This window comes from Hypanus sabinus, chromosome 2 (assembly GCF_030144855.1).
Source record: "Hypanus sabinus isolate sHypSab1 chromosome 2, sHypSab1.hap1, whole genome shotgun sequence".
NCBI lineage: Eukaryota > Metazoa > Chordata > Chondrichthyes > Myliobatiformes > Dasyatidae > Hypanus > Hypanus sabinus.
In genome coordinates, this window is record NC_082707.1 from 69,079,952 (window position 1) to 69,100,915 (window position 20,964).

The window sequence follows — 20,964 nt, forward strand, 5'->3', positions numbered from 1 at the left end:
AGACAAAAAAACATAGTTAATTATCCACGTTGATAGTTGCACATCAAAACTGACCATTCTTGATGTAAGCAAAAAAGGTTTCATCTGAAATTGTTGAATTTAGTTTTGAATCCTGAGAGCTACAATATGTTCTCTCAGAAAACGTCATCATTTTCCTTGAGCTTTTGTTGGGCTTCATCTGACTAGAATGGGAAGCAAAAGTAAGAAGTCAGAGTGGGAGTGTGATGGAGCATTGATGTGATAGCCTATCAATGTAATTCTGTAATATGCTTTTTTGGTCTCTGCAATGTAGAGGAGGTCACTATGAACACTTGTATCCAGTACATTAAATTGAAAAAGCTGCATGTGAATCACTGCTTTATCTGTTTAAAAAAAGATAGTGGGTTCCTGAATGAGGGAGAGAGGTGGTGAAGGTTAAAAGGGAAGGCATTGCAAAATGATGGAAGATGAGACATGAGGAATTGCTGTAGGTGGAAGGGAAGAGAGAATGGGAAGTGGAGTGGATGCTTTAGAAAGGCCTGCCAAATAGTGGTAAATATGGCTTCGTTAAAGGAAAAGAAAGTCGTCTTGGAAACACTGTTGTGCAAAATCTTGTCATCAGCACAGAAATGTTGGCACTAAAGAACAGAATGAAATCAAAATAAGCAACTAGTTGTTCCCATAACCATTCTGTATGAATAGTGAATATAGTTTTGTTTTCTAGTAGGATTATATCACTGTAATTGGAAATGTGGTCACTGGCCCTTGTTAAATCAACAGGCATGGAAACCAACTGCATTCCGAGTAAAATATCGAAGGTTCTGAAAATCAACTAGCATCCCAACCTCTCTTATGCCATAGGCCAATGCTGTTAGGTAAGGGATCTGTTGACCCCAGGCTAGGAACCCCCGAGAGAGAGGAAGCAATTACTATTCCAAATTGATGACTTTCATTAGGAATGAAAAGTCACTTATTTCAAATTGGCAGAAGTTTAAAGATGGAGAAAATGAGTGTGGTAGTTAGGAGGTAGTCTGTGACAAAGCACAGGAGGAATTAGAAGCTACAAAGGATCATTGGACAAGGCAGAGGGTGATAATCTAACTAGTGAAGAAACAAAAGAAGGGTTGTAAGTAGATGTAAATTGGCATAGCGGACCATTATTTTAAATAGTGATCACAGTATTAAACCTGGGCTACATAGTTTAAATGTGTCTATTCAAAAGACCAACCTGTTGATCAATCTTCTACTAAACATCATTGAAACAAGAGTAGAATAGAGAGTTAAAAGTAGCAAAAAGGCAAAAGTTCAGTTGTACTTCCAGACTGACACAGATGTTTCTTAGTGTTTACCAATTTCTATTTTGATTTACCTGAGTCAAGAAACTGCATAATAACTTTGCCTAATGTTTGTTAGTTGGGACAGAGGGAAATGTAAAATAGTATTCATTCTCTATTCATTACTTTTCTTATTTTCCTCAAAGCACCGTTCCATCAAAACTTAATGATGGTCTAAACCTAGTCTGTTGCACTTCCTGAACCTCTTTCTTTGCCCATTTTCCTCTTTTCTCTAAACATGAGAGGATGTCTATAATTCATATTCTGGACTACCAACTATAAGTCACTATTATTTCTGATATCTCACATGATAATGTTACCAAGCACTGACGAGCAGTCATCAATATTGTCTCTATCTAGAGTGTCTCGAAATCCATTGGCAGAGTAAACTGTCATTGTCTTCTTCCAACCCAACTTCTTGTCATTGAGGCTATAATTACACATAGTTAGCTTTCTTATCATTCATATGCCTGACATTAGAGTCCCAAAACAGACTGCATTGAATAGAGTTCACAATATAATTTTCCTGGAGGACAGAGGGAATCCTCTGCGGATTTTCACAAAACCGCCTGTAAGTGTAATATCCTCAGCTGGTTCACAAAAGTGTTCAATTTATTGCTGACCAATATGGAACCGCATCCAGACAGTCACTGACAATCTGAAATCTCTTGAGATACATACAGAAGCCCAATGAGAAAAGCAAAATTACTACACCATCTCTTAATCACTCTGAAGGACTACCTACAAAGGCCAAGCGATTTTTTTCCCCCTATTCCCTTCTCCCTTGCAACCATGGCAGATGCAGTATCCAACCTTTTACTATATTTCTTATATTCACCAACCGGTACATTTCCAGCTGCAGTAATAGCTCTGATGTACCAGATTTTGTTTCTGCATTTGTTACTCAATTTCCTGTCCAGTGGGGTGACCAAATACCATTCAGGAGACCATTTTGAAGGAACACCTTTGTTCAGTTTGCAAGTGTAACCTTCAACTTACTGTTGTCATAATTCTCTGTTACCCCAGTCCTTTCTCCATCCTCCATTTCTCTGCCCAGCTAAACCTGTTGCAGGAAAACTGGACAAAATAATCAAGGGACAACAGATCATCATTTGAATAGTTCTGAGTTGAAGAATTTTAGTCAATAATTTCAGTCTGACCTGCCTGCCTTGTTTCCTGCATCGTTACTATTCACAATTTCCTTCCAACACCTGTTTAATTTCATCTTGCCTTTCACAGATTTAACTTTCTTTTTGATCCCTTTCTCCCTGACAACACTTGCCCATTTTTCTGAACTGAAGCATCAACTTGATTTCTTCGGCAGCAGAAGCTGCCTTGTCAGCTGAGTGGTTTCACGATGTTTTATTTTTAGATTGCCAGCATTGTCAGTATTTTCCTTTTTGTATTTTGTGTGCCTAAACTGAGTTGAACAAACCAAACAATTCACTTTTAATTCCTATCCAATGAATCGGGGTTATCTATACAGTGAGGAGAACGTATTTCTTGTGTGCTGCACCGCTGGTATCCTGACCATTGTAGGACAAAATAACAAAACTTATTTTGTAGAAAATATGATTATCACTTGAGCAAATTACTAGATGATATCTCGTGTCTTCTGAACTTTCCTTCATGTGTCAGTCTCTTCAGAACATGACAAAAAAGGCAAAGAATAACAGAATCAGTATGGAAAAAATCTCTTTCTCCTATCACCCACTTAACATATTGTAGCATATTCCATTTGTGCCATGGTGTTTATCAATTTTTATGCAACCAATACACTGCAAACATTTAGCACAATTTTGAATATTCTGATTATTTGTATTGTTTGACAAGAATTTTATAGTAAATGTTAAACACACTTCATTGAAATACAAGTGTTTGTAAATTAGTGCATGGAAATTGTGTCATTTTCTGTTCTGTTAGCTGAAAATTGTTTATTAATACTTCGGAGGAATATCTTGAAATCAAAAATTGGGTTCAGACTTTCATGTTGGAGATCAGTCACAGAGGATTCCTTGTACGAGGATCCGCCTTCAGGTTGGATTGCAGTTGTTCTCTTTAACTTGCTGGTTAGTTGATAATTTCATATGTGATTTGCATTGCAACTCAGCTTTTCATATTCTATATTGGGGGTGGGAGCTCAAAAGTAATGCATATGGAAATATTTTAATCAGTTCTTCTATGGAATAGTAGCCAGGAGTCTCCGATCACTTGTGAAAATTGTCATGGAAGGGTTCGTTTAACTTGGGAAATCTTAAAAAAGTAGTAATAAGTTTTCACATTTAAAAATAACTTTTTAAAAATGCTAACCTTGTCATTTGTTGGGAGCATAAGAATCTTCCTTTCCATGTTACTCCGGCAAATTGCTATCATGTTATGCACCTGTTGCCTAAGATCTCAAATTGCTGTATTGGTCAGAATATCTTTTATTAGAATGAAACTGTGTGAATACCAGTTGGATTCTAATAAATATATTAGTTTACATAAAATGGCTAGAAATTCAGAACATTTATGCAATAACTTGTTTCAGTTATTGTGTTCAAGCAAGAGTCGTATAGCACAGAATTGGGTGCTTTGTCCCAAATGGTCAGTGGAACAATGATGTCCATCTAAGGTAGTCTGCATTCCTCTAAACCCTTCCTATGCATGTGTATGTCCAGGCCTTGATTTACCTGCATCAACCACATGCTCAGATAGCTCATTCTAAATAAAGGACCATCCACTAAGTGAAAAAACTGTCCCTCAGGTTCCTCTTAAACTGGCAACTGTCAATCACATTTTAAAAATAATTAAATTTGTTGCAAGGTTTTTTTTTAATTTATAGGCACTGGAGATCTATCATTATCAACTCTAGAACACCGCTGTAGGAATTCCTCGACAGTATCCTCAGCACAGCCATCCTTAACTGTGCTTCATTAATGTCTTGCACAACAATGTGTTCTAAGTAAGGAAGTTAGCTAATTATGCAACATCATAATTCTATGCTCAACCCTTAAGATTATCAAAGTGCGCCAACATATAACACAACCAGTACTTACATCGACTGATAGGCGATAAGAATGTTACTTGCCACTTAAGTGTCAGCAGCAGTCTTTTAAAAGATGTCTTTAATCAATGCCCTCAACAATCAAAACTATTTCTATTGCTGAACTGGCAGCCCCATACCCACCTCATGTCAGCTTCCTAAAAATCTCTGTTGATTAGAAACTTAACTAGATTTCCATTTAAATTATGTATTTAAAAGAGCAGATAATAAGCAGGTAACTTGCAAGTACTCACTTCTAGACTCTCCACAGCCTTTTCAGCATTTACAAGGTGCAAATCGTGAGTTCTGTGAAATACTAATTGCCGGAAGGAGGAGGGCTTCATCAGCATTCGAGTAACTCAACAGCAGGATGACAGTGTTTTGTTGGAATTTACTAACAGTCTGGAATATTAACTCTCAGGGCACTGGTGTTGTAGTTTGAAGAAAGGTACAAAGTTCCCTGTAACTACAAGCCAATGTTCTTATTTTTGGCAATAACTTCTCAAACTGACTTTCAAAGCAGTAGACATGTGATAATACTACCCATTTCCTCCAACTGTATACCATCCTGATTTTGAAATCTATTACACTTCCTTTATCAGCAATAAATCAAAATTTGAGTTCTTATCCGAAACCTAATGAAAGTAGCTTCACATATTGGCTGTCGTCCAAGAAAGCATCTAACAATTGCTTTCTCTGTTTGAACTGAGGGTACAATTACAACTTTTATAAAGACATTTAGGCAGGTATATGGTTAGGAATGGTTAGAAGAATGACGGCCAAGTTTAAGTGGCTAGGACTAGCTCAGGTAAGCAGTTCTGTGTTGCCTAACTTTATTAAAGCTGACTTCAGTAGCGCTATGTACATCTCAGAAATTATTGTATTTTTAAAAGCGGAGACCTAATCTAATCCAGATTAATTTCAGGTTCCAATTATAAAATGAACAGTGCTATGATAGAGACTAATTTCTCCCTTCTAGCAAATCAATATTTGTCAAAATATATTTTCAATTGTTTTTAAGGTTTTTTTGACAACTGAAGTTGTGCTCTGATTATAAATTAAAATGTCATCATGCCAGACATTTGTTTATGCTTACTTTGCTAGTAAAACACACTTATTTTTTATATGTCTTCATCAGAGCAAGTAGTTATCTTTATTTGTACAGCAATGAAGTACAAATCAAAGGGAGAAATGAAGAGACTTCAAGCTGATACTGCCCATTCTCATTTGTGAAAGTAAATCTGCAAAGTTTATACACTGCTAGGGTTAAAATGTTTAAATTCTGCTTGAATCTGCTCAGCATTTTATTTGTAGACGATGATGGTCAGCAGGTATTCCTGCTGTTATTGGTTTATGATGACACCAGCTCTTTGAGAAAATTTCAATTTTAAAATGAATGTAGAATTGTGTGGTCAGGTTGTTGCAGGTATTTGTGATCTATTTTCAATTCTAGGTTGACTTGTAATACAGAATTATTGTAATTCAGAGAAAAGCTTTATTTCCATTAGTTTTGACACATGCACATTAATATTTTATTGCACTTTAATTTATTAACAGATCTTTTTATCTTCTTGTCATGAATATCACACTCGCTCAGGGATACAACCCTCTGATATTGTGTCCAAGTAGTTACCTTCAGAAGAACCTTCAGTGAGAGGCTAAATTTGGTGATCACTAAAAACGCCAATTCTGTTCATTGCCCATATGCAGGGGTTTTCGTCAGCATTCAGGCAGAGGCACCTGTTACTATGCCCCTTTCTCGTCAGTTGGCTAACCAGACTCCTATGTTATTATCTTTGGGCTTTCAAATCTATTGAATAATTTAATTTTATTATTGTTATAATTCTCATAATGAAATATTGTACTGTATAAAGATACCCCTGTTTGATTACAACTTTGTTTTGTTAACATCTAGATTTGATACTGAATAATTTCTGTACATTCAGAAGTTGCTTCAGCAGTGAAACACTTATTGCCTTTTACTCTAGTGGGAAAAGTAATGGCAGTACTGAGATATTTCCTATCTTGGATTAGGTTGTATTCTGAAGATTATGTCAAATACCTTGGCTAGTTGCACTCACCAACAAATAAAATATTTCATTTGTTGCCCCCTGTTGGTCAGGTCGACCGTGGATATCACCTCTCAGTTGTCTATGTGATAGACAAGCCAGGACAGTACAACATCAAGAGCAAGCCGTTGCCCATGTAGCAGGCTCCCCTTCTCCATGCAGCTGCTAAATCCAAAGGAATGGCAGAGACTGATACAGTTTGGTGCCAGTGGCATTGCAGGAGTTGCAGTCTGCATTGAACTCTTTTGGATTTGTCTCGGGGGGGGGGGGGGGGGTTTACTCCTGAATCCTTCTCTGTGAGTGGGTATAGCTGCAAAGCAGCAGAGGTTTGGGATCAGAGTTTTCCTTCTCCTAGATGAGCTGCCAACCACGGCTGATGAGCTGCCATCTGCCCGAATCAACTAGTTTTAAGGCGCCAGTAACTTGCCTTTGCCCTTTCTTCTGTCAGGAGCAATGGTTCCACTGAGCTTAGTTGCTAAGCCACACATTAAGGCCAGGAGCTGGACTTGGTTGTCAGAGGCAATTTAAGATCCATGCCATTGAGAATATTTAATAGGCAGTGGGAGCTTGTTCCGATTACCACTCCCAGCTAAGACATCCTTAAGGAACCTTTACTAGCCATGTTTTGGCTATGAACTATCCAAGATGTTTTATTTTCACGTGATTCCCTCCACCATCATGAACCTACCATCCCCACCTTGTGTTCTTTTGTCCCATGTTGTTTTATTTGTTTTCCTCTGAAAGGTGCTTGGTGACAGTTCCATGAGATGATAAGATGCACACAATTTTGTGAATTAACTAAATAGGAATATAAAGTTATGAGAGTGAAACCACAAAACGGATTTGTGAAAGGAGTTTGTAGCAAATAATTTTTGATTCTTCTGCCATTGAAAATAGAACATAAATGCAGGGCAATATAAAGAAGATATTGAAGGCATGTAACTGATGGTAGTCATAAAGGAAAGGGCAGACTATTATGTAAGCATTTCTGTAATGATTTAAAATATTTTAATGTCACTGCGATGGTCCTGTTGAAATTATGCCTCTAGGGTGAAAGAGTATGTTACCTCTTAAAACAAAAGACAATGAGATATTGTTGTACTATCTTGGCCACTATTTTTCACCATTATTTACATGAAAGTTCAGAATCATTGTGGGATTACCATGATAAGCTACATCATCTTAATCATCAACGGAGTAAAAAATCTATGCTGATAATTACTGACCTCTTGGATACAATTGCAAAATAATTTTCTGTATTGTAGAAAAGGAAATTGATCCGTTTTGGAATAAAAAAATAATGTCCAGTGTAATGATGTGCTCAGTGCACTCTGCAAAAACATGATTTCAACCTCTAGCCATTATGTCCTTTAGAGATTTTTATGAGCATTAGCCAAGGTCCTTTAGGACTTAAGTATAAATATATTTGTTCTGTGTAATTTGTTTCATTAAAGCATGTTTAAACTATTAGAAAGTAAGGTTAGTACATGGAATTTGTAATAAGCCTCGATTTTTCCCATTTTAGAAAAAAAGCCTAAAAGCAAAATGAAATCCATTGGGGTGGGAGGAGTTCTGCAAAAGTTTTTATTTCATTTGTATTAATTGTAATTGTAGACTATGATATTCGGTATTCTGCATTCTCTGATGTATTTTGATGCCAAGTTCATCCTGGCAGTAAAACTGGTTTGGGTGCAAAATAATGTAACAATATAGCTTTGTTTTTCATTGTTGCTTAATACAATCCTTGTAACTCAAGTGAGGAAGAAAATACCAAAGATAGTAAAAGATTTGGCTGTCTTTCTATGTTCATTTGTAGAAACCCAGAAAATAAAATGTGCTTTATTAAGTCTCTTAATGTTTAAACATTTATCAATGCATATTTGCTGTATTCGGATGGACAAGGTTAGCATTTTTACGTATTTCTAAAAAAGAAACAAAACAATCTTTTTATTAGTGTAATGCATTTTACTTTGTTGTACTAATGGTTATGATTTTGTATGATTACTTTGCAGTTTAAACTTCCATGCTCTGCTGCAAATAGCAAAAACTCGGTACTACAATGTTTAAGTATAAGCCTTTTTTCATTATCTCCTCTTGGCCCTTCCTTTAATTTACAGTTGTTCAAAGGGGGAAAAAACTGAACTTGAATGAGACTTGCATTTAATTATTTGAGTTCTACCTTAAGGTACAGTATTGCAAGTTCATCTGATAAGGTCACTTGTCATTGTGATGCAGACAGCCTGTGTCTAATTTAGGTATATATACTGTATATTTCTCTCAAGAAAAGAGTAAACCTTCTCATCCCATGTTCCACCTTACCAGATATTTTTTCTTTCATCATTACTGAAAAGAAATAACTAGTTTTAATTCTGCGAGTGCAGGACCAGGTACTAATTGCAGTCTATACACTGTCACTATATGCTGTAATACAGTTTTTTTAAAAAACATATGTCATTCAGAATGCACCACATATTTTCAGTTAATATCCTCTGTATGTCTATGTCTACTTTTTTAATGGACATTGCAAAAGCTACTTCTCTGTGTGTTCAATTCTCAGTCCAGAAATGGGTGGGATGGAGCTAGCCTCTCTTTGGCTGCATCATTTTCAAATTACATTCAAAAGAAGTCTGCTACAGTTGTCTCATAATAAACCTGATTCCTCATTAACTATCAAAGATTCCACCTGATTTGATTAGCTCTCTTAGCTGAAGTGGCATAGTAAATTTGGATATCAGATAATTGTAGGAAATGGTATTGTCACTATCATGCAATAAGGGAAAGGGCCATTATGAAAGCATTTGGAAATTACTGAAAATTTCTGCTCTTATGTGGCCAAGAATGAATTTTAGAAAGAAATAGTTGCCCATATTATAAATCATTTTAATTGGTTAGGTTGTGTGTTATTTAGGTAGAATGTGTGAGGTGTATATTAGTGAGTTTGGATTGACTTTATAGTCCTGTGAGCCTAATTTTCTTGATAATACGCTTAAACTGATATGTTCTTCATATTTAACCAAATGCATCAGGCCCTGTGTTCTTGGTGTGAAGGCATTTTATCTTATTTTATTTCCCCTCATCATGAATGTACCTTGAGCACTTTTGTCAGGGCCCTTAAAATTAATACTAATAACATGATTCAGGGAATGAAATGGGTAAATGCTAAGGCTATTCTAAGTTGGAAGCTCAAACCTCGCAATTGGTTGGCAGTCTGAAATACAGACTGACTCTAGAATAAATCAACGGCCCCAGAGGGGCCATTGTTTATTGCCCCTCTTTATAGAATAAACACTATAAAAATCTAATGGTAAGTGAATATTCTTCTTTTTGACATTGGATAATTGCAGACATTTAGAATAGATCATCTCCACATAATCCTCATTAAGGTTTTTTTGTATTCCACTCATTAGGCATGAGTGATTAGTGCAGTTGAAGTTTGTTGGGCACCAGCAAACAACCCCCTTTGCACTCTCTCACACACACACACTCGTACACACTCACGCTCGCACTTCTCTCCATTCCACAGGGTGTTGTCTCATGCTGGTTCCACAGATGTCAACACTCCTGGCAACTCGCCCAACTGGCTGTTCACAAGTGTGAGCCTACACAGTGAGTGTCATTAGGTTATTTGTACCATGGCTGACATTGTAGTTGAGCCTTTTATTTAATCCTCGCCCAACATACATACAACTCTCGCTTTCTAACAGGATCAGTGGCAGGAGCATTGCCTAACTTATATTAACCTGGGAAACTTAAGTCCGTTGACTGCCATTCTGGCAGGGAACAACTAGCATGACAAAATCCAAGGATCAAACCTGGAGGCGCCTTGTTCCCAGTAGTTCAGTTGCACACAGGTTGGTGGCCTTTTATCTATTCAGGTATCAGAGGAGCTTGCCAACTGTATTTTTTTTAGTTAGATGTGAAATTAGAACATTCAAAAATCATGTAAATGAAAATTACCTTGGATGACCAATTTAGTTTCCGTCTTAATGTTTCCAAGGTACTAAAAGAACAACTGTTCCATTAGGTGTATTCATCAACTGCATTTTTTTCTATTTAATATTGCAGTCTGTGGCACAGGCACTTTTAAACTGAAGAAATATATTACTCAGTTGTTAGTATCTTAAATCTCTAGGAGAGTTGTCTTAATCACGATTGATAGTGGAATCATGATTTTTTAGTTTGAATATACAAGCAATTCTTCCTCTGCCATAGCCATTTAATTTTCTTTGAAGTTTTGTATGTTACGAGAATAATAAGAGACTGGTATCAGGACAGATTGATTAAACAATGGACCTGGTCAATTGTGTTATACTCAATTTGTTATTTCAGCAAAATGAAAACATTTGCCAGATCAAGAAGTAAACAATTACTAATTCAAATTGCCATGCATAATTTATTTGTAGTAGATAGTACAATGTGGATTTCTTAAGATTTGTGATTAACATTATTAGAATCGTCTCATATTCAGAGTTCAAAGGCCATGTTATCAGTATTGTTATTTTTTTCCCAGGCTTTACTGCTATTACAGCCACCAATCCCATCTGGCTAATAAAGACACGCTTGCAACTAGAAGCAAGGTAAGTGGATCTCATTTAACATGTTAATTATGGTATTTTTAAGGAAGGAAAATAGAAGTTAACAAATGAACAAATTGTTTATTTTTAAATAAATGCGGGACATTCCACAGTGATGATCAGATTTTTTTTCAAAAATATGAATAGCTTTCTGTTTGTATATATCTACTCTCACCACATCCACTTAACATGTACACTGAAACAATAATTTAGAAACATTTTGTTTTAAATTACTTAAATTTCTAATTTTAAAATCCCTTGCACTTGAAGGTCTTCTGGAATTGAGTGTTCAATGTATTACAAAAGTCCATCGCAGCAATTTTCCCCCTCCATCAAAGTTAATGATAGAAAAATCTCTGTAAAACTGCTGAAACCAAATTTGGAATACTGTGTTCGGTTCTCTTAGCATCATATTAGGAAGGTTGTGGAAGCTCTTGTGAAAATGCAGAGGAAATTGACCAGGCTGCTGCCTGGATTACAAAGCTCATCTTATGAGGACAGTTTGAGCGAGCTAGAGATTTTCCCTTGGAGAGAAGGGGGATGAGAGCTGACTTGACAGAGGTGTACAAGATGATAAGAAGTTGGGATCGACTGAACCCCCAGAGACTTTTTCACAGGTTGGAATTGGGTGGCATAGTTTGAGGTATTGGGAAGAAAGTATGGGGGGATGTCAGAGGCAGTTTGTTTTTACACAGAGAGTATTAGGTGTGTGGAATGCACTCCTGGGCAAGATGGTATAGGCCAGGGGTGGGCAAACTTTTTGACTTGTGGGCCACAAAGGGTTCTAAAATTTGACAGGGGGGCCAGACCAGGAGCAGATGGACGGAGTGTTTTGGTAATACACCTCATAAGAGAAAATAAAATATCATGGGATATGTAGAAAACATGTGCTTTAATTTCAATTGAAAATGAACAAATGCATTACAACAAAATATCTGTCTTGAAGTCCCATGGTATTTAGCTATTTATTGAAATTACTTTTAAAACTGAAAATTATATGAATAAAATACAGCTTTTTTTAATAGTAACAGTTATTATTTTAAAGCACTGAAAATTCTGTTATCCTTCAAGATATTATCATCATCACTCTCCTCCTGACTGTCTTTATTTCAAAAACGGTAGGAGATGCAGGTCTACTGGTCCTGCTCCTTCTTATTCAATTGTCCCCTGTGCCAAAACTCAACAACGACCAGCACAAGGACAGAACAGTGACAGCGCGCCAGTATGCGGAGAGCGTTATTTGATCTGGAGCGCATTCTTTATTTTGAGAACGTACGTGCACCTGCGCACTACTCATGTCCATCACTTAACAGAAATGACATGTAACATGTAAAGCTTGTTGAAAAAATATTTTCAAATGCATTTTTTACATAACACAATGAAGAAACTTATTTTTAATTTCAATGGGAACAGTGTTGATGGTCTCCCTTTTTAGCCAGCGCATCAAAGTCTGGATTTAGTTTTGTTGTGGCGATTCTCAGGATGGATCTGAAGTGTTGGGTCAGTTAACTTGGATCTGTGGCTGGCTTTGTTGATGTTCATGACGCTGAACGCCTGTTCACACAAATAGGTCGAGCCGAACAAAGAGTAAAGCGCAAATGTGGAGTAATACGCTGCACCTCAACAAAGGTCAATGTGTAGCGGTGTGCTACATGCAGTGCTAAAATTACGACACGGAGTCGGTAACTGCAGTTGAAGAAAAAATTTTATTCAAAATCCCCAGCCTCACTTTTAAGCCTCCCTCAACCTGCCCCCCGTGGCGCAGAGGCTCACAAATCCCCGCAGGCTATCTCCTTAGCCGGAACGCTGGCTAATTGTGAGCCGGTTCGGATGTGCCAGGAAATGGGTCGCCACAAATGTATATAGAGTGCGTCATCTATTGGGAAAACGCCAGAATTGCGGGGAAAAAACGTTAACAAGGTTTATTAATATAATTTCATCAAGTTCTGCGGGCAGGATTAAAAAGCTTAACGGGCCGCATATGGCCCACGGGCCTTTGTTTACCCATGCCTGGTAAAGGCAGATTCATTAGGGATTTTTAATCGACTTTTGAAAGGCACATAGATAAAAGAAAAGAGATTGATCTTGGAGTAGGTTAAAGGGTTGGCACAACATTGTAGGCTAATCTCTGTTGTTGGAAAAAGCTATCCCCACAGCTTTACTTTAAGAGAAACTGTTACAAACTGCTGGCCACATATACAGGACTTCTAACATTTTCTTTAATAGTGGGAACGAGGTTTTTGCTATTGCCACTGAAACAAAATTGAAAGAACTTATTATCTTGCAGTTTACTGTGCTGTGTATTCTAGAGTATTGAAGATGTGCTTTTGTTTGGAAAGGTCACGCAACTTGCTCTATCAGCATCTACCTGTTGCTGCAATTCATGTTCTTTTATGCATAGAATATTAAGAAGTTGAAACTATGTATTGGAAAGTCATATGTAAGTTTTTCATTGGAATTGCCTTTTTTGTAGGAGCCGAGGCGAAACACAGATGAGTGCTTTTGAATGTGTGAGAAGAGTATATCGTTTTGATGGTATTAGAGGCTTCTACAGAGGAATGTCGGCTTCCTATGCAGGCATATCTGAGACTGTCATTCATTTTGTAATTTATGAAAGCATAAAGCAGAGACTGATGCAATCCAAAACATCTTCGAACATGGATCCCGAAGAAGATTCTGTTAAATATGCTTCAGACTTTATAGCCTTGATGTTAGCTGCTGCAACATCTAAAACATGTGCCACCAGTATAGCATATCCACATGGTAGGTAGCTTCTATGCACTTATGACATACTTTTCCATGACTGTTCTAGTTCCTTCTGTAATTAAGCCTGGGTTAGATATAATGTAATTCTGTGAACTTTGTTCAATGAGCTTGCTATCCTCTCTGCACTTAGGTTCCCTTTTACTTGATCCTGATCCTTATCGTAGCACTTTGGAGCTATAGATTATTCGTTGTACAAAGCCTGTTTGCCAAAACCTAAATAAAGGATGGAAATCTGAAATTAAATGAAAATGCTGTAGACATGGTGCACCTTTGGAACAAGAAACTGAGTTAACCCTAGAAGATTTTTTTGCATAGTAGGGGAATTAAGGGTATAGTAAGGCAGGTAGGTGGAGATCAGTCCATGACCAGGTCAGCCATGATCTTATTGAATGGAGGATCAGACTCAACAGACCAGATGGTCTACCTCTGCTCCTATTTCTTATGTTATGCTCTTAAGAATGTCCTTCATTAGAATTTTCTAAAGCCCATTCCTCACTATATTTTCTTTAAATGTGTAATATACTCCATAGTTCTTAACTTAAAAGGTCCTTTTTTGCAATTAAATATACATACAAACATACACATGAGCAAGGTTTGGAAGTAGAAACCCCCTTAGCCCTCCAAACCTTTACTGACATTTAATATGATGCTGGCTGCTTAGATAGGTTGTGATTTGAAATGCACATTCTACTCATCACTTTTTACCCCCCACCCCCATTTAGCAGGAATTTGCTTTCCTCTGGCTTAAAAAGTATTTTAAAAACTCGGGACCCAGAAATAAAAATTATTTTTTCATCTCTGACTTCAGTATATCAATTTCATTTATAAAGCTACAAAATACAGAGACCCCAACATAAATCTGCTGCAGTTCAATCTCCTCAACCACAATAAGATCTGCTTTATTCTGGCTCTGTTTCTTGGCAGCCTATGTTCCATCTATATTTATCTAAATGTAAATATGCCCATCTTTGTTTCCAGTTTAAAAAAAACTATTCCTTGATTTTAATTTTCATCCCAATTTATCAGATCCCTCTCTTTCTGAAAACCTGCTTCAACACTATAACCATTCAAGGTCCTTGTGCTGCTTTAATTCTGTCTGATGGTGGTTCACTAATAATTTTTTCTCCCCATTGGTTCACATTTTACTTCATTTTAAGTTGCTTAGATCCTAGACTTAAATTCACCTCCTAAATTGACTGATCTCTCCTCTGCAATGTACCTTAAAATTTGTTCTTTTGAACAATCATTCGATTTTATCTCAGCTCATTTTGTGGCTTTGTGTCAATGATTATTTGATGTTGTCCAAATCTCCTAATAACTCGGATTTTAAGTTATTACCCTTGATTTGAGTAGAGTATATCACCACAGATTTTTACTGATTTTTCTACATCTCCTTTGCAATGTTGGACTATGTATAGTTTATGAACTTCTGTAATATAAAGCAAATCTTGCTTGAATGAAGATTTCAATGTCTGCAAAAATTCAATATTCAAAAATATTGGCTAATATAATAGTAAATGTGCTGATTTTAATCATAATTTGATCAACTTTTTTTTAACAGAAGTCATAAGAACTAGGCTACGTGAAGAAGGAACAAAATACAGATCATTTTTTCAGACATTTTCCTTAGTAATATCTGAAGAAGGTTACAGATCACTTTATCGTGGTCTTATCACCCATCTGGTCAGACAGATTCCAAACACTGCAATCATGATGGCCACTTATGAGCTGGTGGTTTATCTTCTTGATGGGTAACGAAAGTGATGAAATGTTGTGCAAACCTGGAAGACCAAAGGACTTGACTGGACCAGAAACCCCAGATAAATTTTAATGCTGAGAAAAATGAATCAATTGTGAAGATTTAAGCTGCTGTTAAGACAAAGAATGTCCAGTTCGTGAAAAGAACTTGCTCTGATCAAGGAGCTACCGGTAGTCATGGCAATGACACAAAATTAGAGAATCACCACTTAATGGGGAACATTTAACAAATCTAAATGTTGTATTATCCTGTTATCTTTCATTATAACATCAGGTTTTTTTCATCGTGATAATCGTTCAATTTTAATGAAGTGTCAGGCAATCTTTGTAATAAGAAATGTATTGCTCTAAACCACTTGACTCAAGTGATGCAAGAGTCATAGGCATTCTCCAATTAATCTGAGAAGCATACCACTGAGTTGAAATCCTTATACCAATTATCTCCTCCACAGATCAACCTCTGGAAAAGAAGCTTACAAAGGTGTTAAGTTCATTCATCATTGAAGCCCATATTAAATAAAAGTCATATATTACAGTATTTTGAATAAGCCCAGGAATGCATCAATTACAATCTAGTATCCTCATGCAAAGAGTTAAATCTTGGAGGGTGGGGAGGGGTAGGCTGGGATGGTGTTCTTAGATTTTTTTTCCTAAACTCATTATATTTTGCACAGTAACATAATTGCTTAAACTCCAATAATGCTGAAATTTAACTAAACTTGAAATGCACCTCTTAAATTCTAAATTTAAAGATTTATTCACTTAACATCTAAGATATGACTAATGAATGTAAAGCAAGATAAATAAGGTTGATTTGTTTACTGTTCCCCTGAAGTATTTGCATACACTTATTGTAGCATATCTATAGACTGTTAAGAATTGCTTCAAAGAAACAGCTATAAGTATGATTATGTTATGCTTATGTTTGTCTATTCAGTCTGTAGATGCTTACAAAAAGGGATGCTAATGTTGGAAGAGGAAACAAAAATATGCAATACTCCACTGTGTTCAAAATCTAAATTTTACAATATCATAAGTGACTTTGTCTTGAATATTTCCTCAAGCACTTTGTGGCCTTTCTACCTTGTGGGTTTTACTCTTTTCCCCTGATGATTTCAGTTCTTAAATTGTCAAAATAGCTAATAAATCTTTCACAAAAGTTTGTTTGATATAATATAGATGGTTTCCGTTATTAAAGTTGTGCATTTTGCAGTCACTTCTCAATCCATAATTACATTGTATAATAACTTTGTGTACCTTTTTAAGTTTTGTTACTATCACTGTGTATTCTTAAATACTTGCATCCTTCATTTGTTGAACCCTGATGAACAAATCATTATATACAAATTCTATGTTTGCCTTGTCTTTTCTCAAATTTACTTGGAAAGAGTGCTTTGATCTTCTCTTATTTCCATACGCTTCAAACCTGTTTATCCAAAACCGTTATGCAAAAAGCAGATTTTAAATTAGTGGACCGATAAAAACATGTCATTTGGTCAGTTTAAGAAACAAGGATGTGAACACAGTTTATTTAAATTTAAAACGTTTTCTGTTGCAGCTGATGGAAGTGTGAGTACATTTGGCAACTTGTATACTAGTGCAGAATAACCTCAAAAATAAAACTGGCAAAGCAGTATTAATGTGATTTTACAATTTAGTCATCTGCACATATTTCTAATTGGGGGTGGGGGCATGGAATCACCATTCAGAATCTCAACTACACAATGTCCTGTTGAGCTGTAATGACTTGTATTACTACATCTTTTTTTAAACAAGTCCTTTCTCATCTCTAAGCGTGTCATAATGTGAAATAGTCCGGTCTACACTTGGGCTGGTATTGTACAGCTTAATTTTTTATTTTGTTTTCATACTTTGGCAATGCTTGTAATCATGATCATAAAGCTACAGTATATCTAAATATGCTGCCTTAGACAGATGTTTTTCAAAAACTCTGCTGTTCAATTCCAGATCTAAAGTGTATTTGATCTTCTGTGCATAGTGCATCCTTGGGTGCAAGTAATGTATGTACATATTCTGTACAGAATCTTTAATTCTTAAGTCTTCATGTGTTTTGAATGCTTCTATATTGCAAAGGATTAAAAATGAATTAGAAAATGCTACAATGGTTTCATTAGTATACATTGTATGTGGTATTCCTGGATGCCTTTTAATTAGAATATAATATCTTGTTGCAAAAGAAATTAACTGCTAGACAAAAATGCGTTCACAAGTTCACACATGCCTCATGCAATGATATTTTTTGAGATCCACCAGAATTTGTATAACGTAAGGGAAAGCTTTGGTTTTATGATTTGGATATAGTAGTTCTTTTTCGATCATCATACAGTACAAAGACTTCTCCCTGTGCATACATTGAATTGAATTTTCATAAATTTCTGTATAATGATCTTGAAAGTAAAAGGATGCTGTGTTTCTTTAATGCTAAATTTTTGAGCATCTGAATCCATATACATTTTATTTGAACAAACAGGATATTCCAAATTATTCAGCAGGGTGGAACAAGCTTTATTGTTATAAAGCTGTGGTTGCTTTGGAGGAGGAAATGGATTTTCCAGTTGCACAGCCATTATTTGAATTCCAACTCTAATAAATCTTATGAATTCTTTTGGCCAGGCAACTGCATTGAGCCTGAACTATCATTAAAAGTTTCATCATTAGGGGAGCAAAGTTAATTCTGTTTATTTCCAGTCAGCTCAGCACAGTAGACAAACAGAAGTCATGAAAGAGTGCCTGTGCTTTTGAAGGATTCCAGTCTAAGGGGGCGACGGACAGGGAAAAGAGAGGGTAAGATTGCTTTGGAACAAATGAAGGTGAGGGCAGTGTGCATATTTAACAGGATGATGATGATTGGAGGCTCTAGCTCTATTTTACACCAGGATTATCTTAGGCACGTTAGTTCCTATACGGTTTGATTTTTTTTTATATTTTTCCCCACTTTATGCAACAGGCTTTGGCCATGATTTTCAACATAAAAATACACAAAAATGCATCATAACTCCATGAATTCTTTAGCAAAAATTTTACAGTTGTGTTTACAGTTAATTTTCTTGGTAGTCCTTTGCTAAATGCATTTCTGGGTGATTCTAGTACATTTAAAAATGTTTTTAAAAGCAAACACACCAGATGCCTGATCATATGATTGTCAGCTATGAACTCTTTCAGTGCAATATTGAATGTCAATTTTCTGTATTGCAAAAAAAGTGACTTTTGATATTTTGTGAAGCGAAGGCAGCTGTTTTAATTTGGAATCTGGTTTATTCTATTTAATAAAATGTGATGTAGACGTTCATATTTCTGACAAATATTCAGTGATTAATGTATAAGGAAACTACTATATGTTGCATATTAGCAAATCTTACTGGGAGTTGGAGAAGAGCTTCTGTTTGGCTTGTTAAATTTGGGGATAGAAACTGGGGTACAATTAAATAGGTTTTTTTGCATAATGCAATATAAACATCCAGTTGCTACAATAAAAACATCTGGTACTACTGCAGTTAAAGGGAAACTTCTCTTAAGATGTACCTTTTGTTTTCATGTTTGTTTGCACATGAGCATGCATAATTCTTATTCAGAAAGGTTGGTTAAATGAATCCATGCCATTTCAATACCCTTGTTGCCCTCACCCTCTCTTTATATTTGCAAGATTGGAAGTGGTTTCAAATTTTACATTCAATGGATGGATTTTTTAATGAGTTTTCATACTGTGTGAATTTGCACAGAATTCTAACATGTTAACACAAACTCTAAGCTGTTCTAAATCCAAGCAAAATATGCTACATGAAATTTGTCAATGCTTGAGCTGTGCACTTAAGACTTTAGAGATCGGTTTTTGCCCTAATATTTATCTATTTTTCAAATTGAATCCTACAAACTGTGAATGGTCCATGTTTCAAAGTGTAGCATTTCATGCTTGTTTGATTATACCCCCCCCCCCATTTATGAATTGTACTTTATTTTGGAATGAGCAAATATATATTTGCAAGTCCCTGTGTGCAAGTTTTGCAGACGTTTACGTTTCAGATAATTACTCCTTGCGCATATCTTTGAAAACTAAGAAACAGCTGAATGAGATGTAATGGAAGAAATTTACTAATTTGATGCCAGGATTTGGTACACTACTGAAATGATTTGCAACTAATTTTCACTTTGACTATAGTTTTAGCAATTAACTATTTTTGTGTATATTTGTGAATGTTGTGAAATGTCAATAAAATTGAAAATGAATACTGCAGCTATTGTGCGATTTCCTTGTCCAAGGTAACAGCTTCTGTAATTCTCCTTAATACCATATGATACAACATTTACAATAAATTACATGCAAACCATATTTAAATGTTGCAAGATTTTGAAATGCAAACTATGGGTGCACATTCTACCTGGATTATTAAGATGACTGGAGTTGTTTGTGAGATCTTAAAATTTCCTTTAAAAAGACATAGATTGTCAGTTATATATTTTCAAGATCTCTTGTCTTGCAGACTTTTGTGATACTGTGAAAGGGATTCAAGAATGAGACTATTGATTCCACATTATTTATCTCAGTCGGAGCTCAAATTTGACCAAGAACTTCCAATGAAATGTGCTGCTCTTTTAGAACATCCCAACAGCATTTAACAGAAAACATTGGGTCATTGTCAGATACTGATGCTTGGTTGTAAAGCCATAGTAAGTTTCCTGGGTAAGGGACCATAGTGTTAGTCATTTGTAGAATCTTTGCAGTCTCCAGTGATATGAGAGAAAATAGTCTCACTTTTAAAGCATTGTTTGTTCGTCTGCAGTATACTTATTTTTAGCAATTGTAAAAAGCACTTGAATTTTATGTGGGTAAGTAATCTAAAGGAAAAATGTAATACACAATAATTTAAAAACTATATAGCTTTATTATACTGACTGCATTTAACATTCAATGTTTCACATAAAATACTGAGGTGAAATTTAATTTTAACACCTGCTAGTGTAATTCCTATTTAAGGTTCATGCATAGTTAGGATTTTTATTAAAACAAATCTTCAACCAGATAATGCCTTAATGAGCCAACCTCAGAACAGATCTCAACATGTTTCTGTGGTGCAGCAGAAGCAGCAATTTATACAAGATCATATAGAGTATAACTACTAGATCAGACAGAGCCCTCATTCTATTGTTGCTATCAATACAAGTGACTGATTCTAGTTCAAAAAGAAGTGCATTCCTACTAAAGGAGCACTGATCTGGTGAAGTTGCAAATCAAGACTATGTAAATGTTAACATACAATATGTATCACAATCCTTATTCAACCTTGGATCAAATCAAAGGTTTGTAGTTGCCATACTTATTTGCAAATTGTAACAAAACTCTTGCTATACCCTCAGCAGGGCCCAAAATAGATGTGCTAAAAGTAAGACAAACTTTTGCAAACCAGTTTAGTGAGAAACGTGGGATGTTCCAATCTAGTCTC

At 35.8% G+C, this 20,964-nt stretch overlaps 1 protein-coding gene across 1 annotated transcript in view; it reads left to right on the forward strand.

The window, feature by feature from the left end:
* Window positions 1–19,757, forward strand: part of LOC132379660 (solute carrier family 25 member 36-like) — a 90,333-nt gene extending 70,576 nt beyond the window's left edge. The window contains exons 5-7 of the mRNA XM_059947874.1: window positions 10,918–10,984; window positions 13,455–13,744; window positions 15,309–19,757. Of these exons, the coding sequence (XP_059803857.1) occupies window positions 10,918–10,984; window positions 13,455–13,744; window positions 15,309–15,502 (551 nt within the window). The 3' untranslated portion in view covers window positions 15,503–19,757. The remainder of the gene's footprint in view (window positions 1–10,917; window positions 10,985–13,454; window positions 13,745–15,308) is intronic.
* The last annotated feature ends 1,207 nt before the right edge of the window (window positions 19,758–20,964 follow it).